General features: G+C 42.2%; 1 protein-coding gene across 1 annotated transcript in view; it reads left to right on the top strand.

Annotated features, from left to right (window-relative positions):
* The first annotated feature begins 85 nt into the window (after window positions 1–85).
* Window positions 86–1,787, top strand: part of TUBB6 (tubulin beta 6 class V) — a 7,920-nt gene continuing 6,218 nt past the window's right edge. Inside the window, exons 1-2 of the mRNA XM_009646209.2 lie at window positions 86–190; window positions 1,336–1,446. Coding sequence (XP_009644504.1) covers window positions 1,386–1,446 — 61 coding nt within the window. The 5' untranslated portion in view covers window positions 86–190; window positions 1,336–1,385. The remainder of the gene's footprint in view (window positions 191–1,335; window positions 1,447–1,787) is intronic.

Here is a 1,787-nt window from a genome sequence, read left to right as displayed (position 1 = left end):
ACCGTGGGGCCGGGGCGCTGGGCAGGGCCCCCGGTGCTCCGCAGGGGAGTTCCCAACCCACTTCTCCTTTTCCTCCCTTAGTTTTGGGAAGTGATAAGTGATGAGCATGGCATTGACCCAGCCGGAGGCTATGTCGGTGACTCAGCGCTGCAGCTGGAAAGGATCAATGTCTACTATAATGAATCATCGTGTAAGTAGTGTGGGATGGGGAGGGGTGCGGGACGGGGGACTCTGTGGGAAGGGGTGCAGCAATCTGGGAGTGGACGGGTTTGTGAAGCTGTATTACACATCTGGTCATGCTCCTGGCATGCCATCACCCCCTCAGCTGATCCCAGCTCACCCCATTCTACCACAGAAAAGTTTATCTACTGTCTTTTAAACTGATAACTGGGTGTTACCTACCCAGGCAGAGAGAAATGGCACAAGGGGCTGTTTTTGGGGTCTGGAGGTGGAGGTTTGTTCATTATTTAAGACTGTGCTAGGCATTTGCTATTTTAACATATGATTATTTCATCAGATGTGTCTTATCAATTGCCCCAAATTAAACTGTTGGTTACATGAGCCGGCATCTGTAGTACTCTGTCTCTGATTTCATAACTGAGAGGGCTGGGGCACAGGTAATTGAGAACTCAGTGGTGATTCATTAATAAGATGCCAAAGGCGCCCAAGTCCTCTTGAGTCAGTCTGGTGTTGAAGGGTGTTAACAGTGTAAAATGGGGATCATGAATCCTGTGGTCTACTGACAAGAACCTGCAAGTGCAAATGTTTCATCTTTTGTCCAGCTTGGGTTGATACATGTTATTTACCTGAGTTTCCTTGAACAATTTCAACTGAATACGGATTCTTCGTGTTGTGCTTGGTGGTAGATGTGCTAACTGCTACTATTTGCCACCTACACGGAGTAGCTCTTTCAGTAGAGGTGAATCCTTCAAGCATAAGAGCTTGTGAGAGTAGTAGGATCATTTGAACATAAACCCTTCACTCAACCCATTATTCACAGAAAAGGTTGTTTACTTTCTTATAAAGAACACATCAACCATTTTTTTCTAATCAGAAACTCCCCTCCCTCATGTCTATTGCTAAAAAATGAGCTTACAAAATGTGATATATCATCTGTAAGGCCCAAAAGATGTCAGAGCTGTTTTTCAAGCAGAATTGATTTGTTCCTAGGATGCTGGGCTTTATCACTACCATAACTTCCTGTATAGGAAATATTTATATATGTGTAATCTATGTTAGACTAATAACGTGAGACATAATATATTTGTGTATTGAGAGCTATAACTGTGTTAGCTTATTTCAGAACATTAAGGGCATGCTCACTTTTTATTGTAGCCCAGAAATTCGTACCAAGAGCAGTCTTAGTGGACTTGGAGCCGGGAACCATGGATAGTGTGCGATCTGGTCCTTTTGGTCAGCTCTTTCGGCCTGATAATTTCATCTTTGGTATGTGGATGTTGCTTTTTTAAAAAACAAAACTATCCAACAGGTGTTTGATTACCAAGTGAATGGTCAAAAAGCATTTCAGCTCCCTATTCCAAAGCGATTGTTAGTACTGAGAAATCCTAATAGTTTAACAATACAATTCTAATTATCTGTAGGTCAGCTAAAAAAATCCCGTTAACTGAAAAAGTCCTGTTAATCATTCTTTCAATCAGCAAACAACTGAAAGTTTCCTATGGTATTCAGATAAAAAACATTTGCTTTCTGTACATATGAACTCCAGAGAAGTCCTGAGACCACTTCTTTACAACCAAATGCATGGAAATTCTGCAGAAAATGGGGGG

This window comes from Egretta garzetta, unplaced genomic scaffold (assembly GCF_000687185.1).
Source record: "Egretta garzetta isolate BGI_Z169 unplaced genomic scaffold, ASM68718v1 scaffold259, whole genome shotgun sequence".
NCBI lineage: Eukaryota > Metazoa > Chordata > Aves > Pelecaniformes > Ardeidae > Egretta > Egretta garzetta.
The sequence above is the reverse complement of the archived record's forward strand: the minus strand, read 5'-3'. Positions and strand labels throughout refer to the sequence as shown.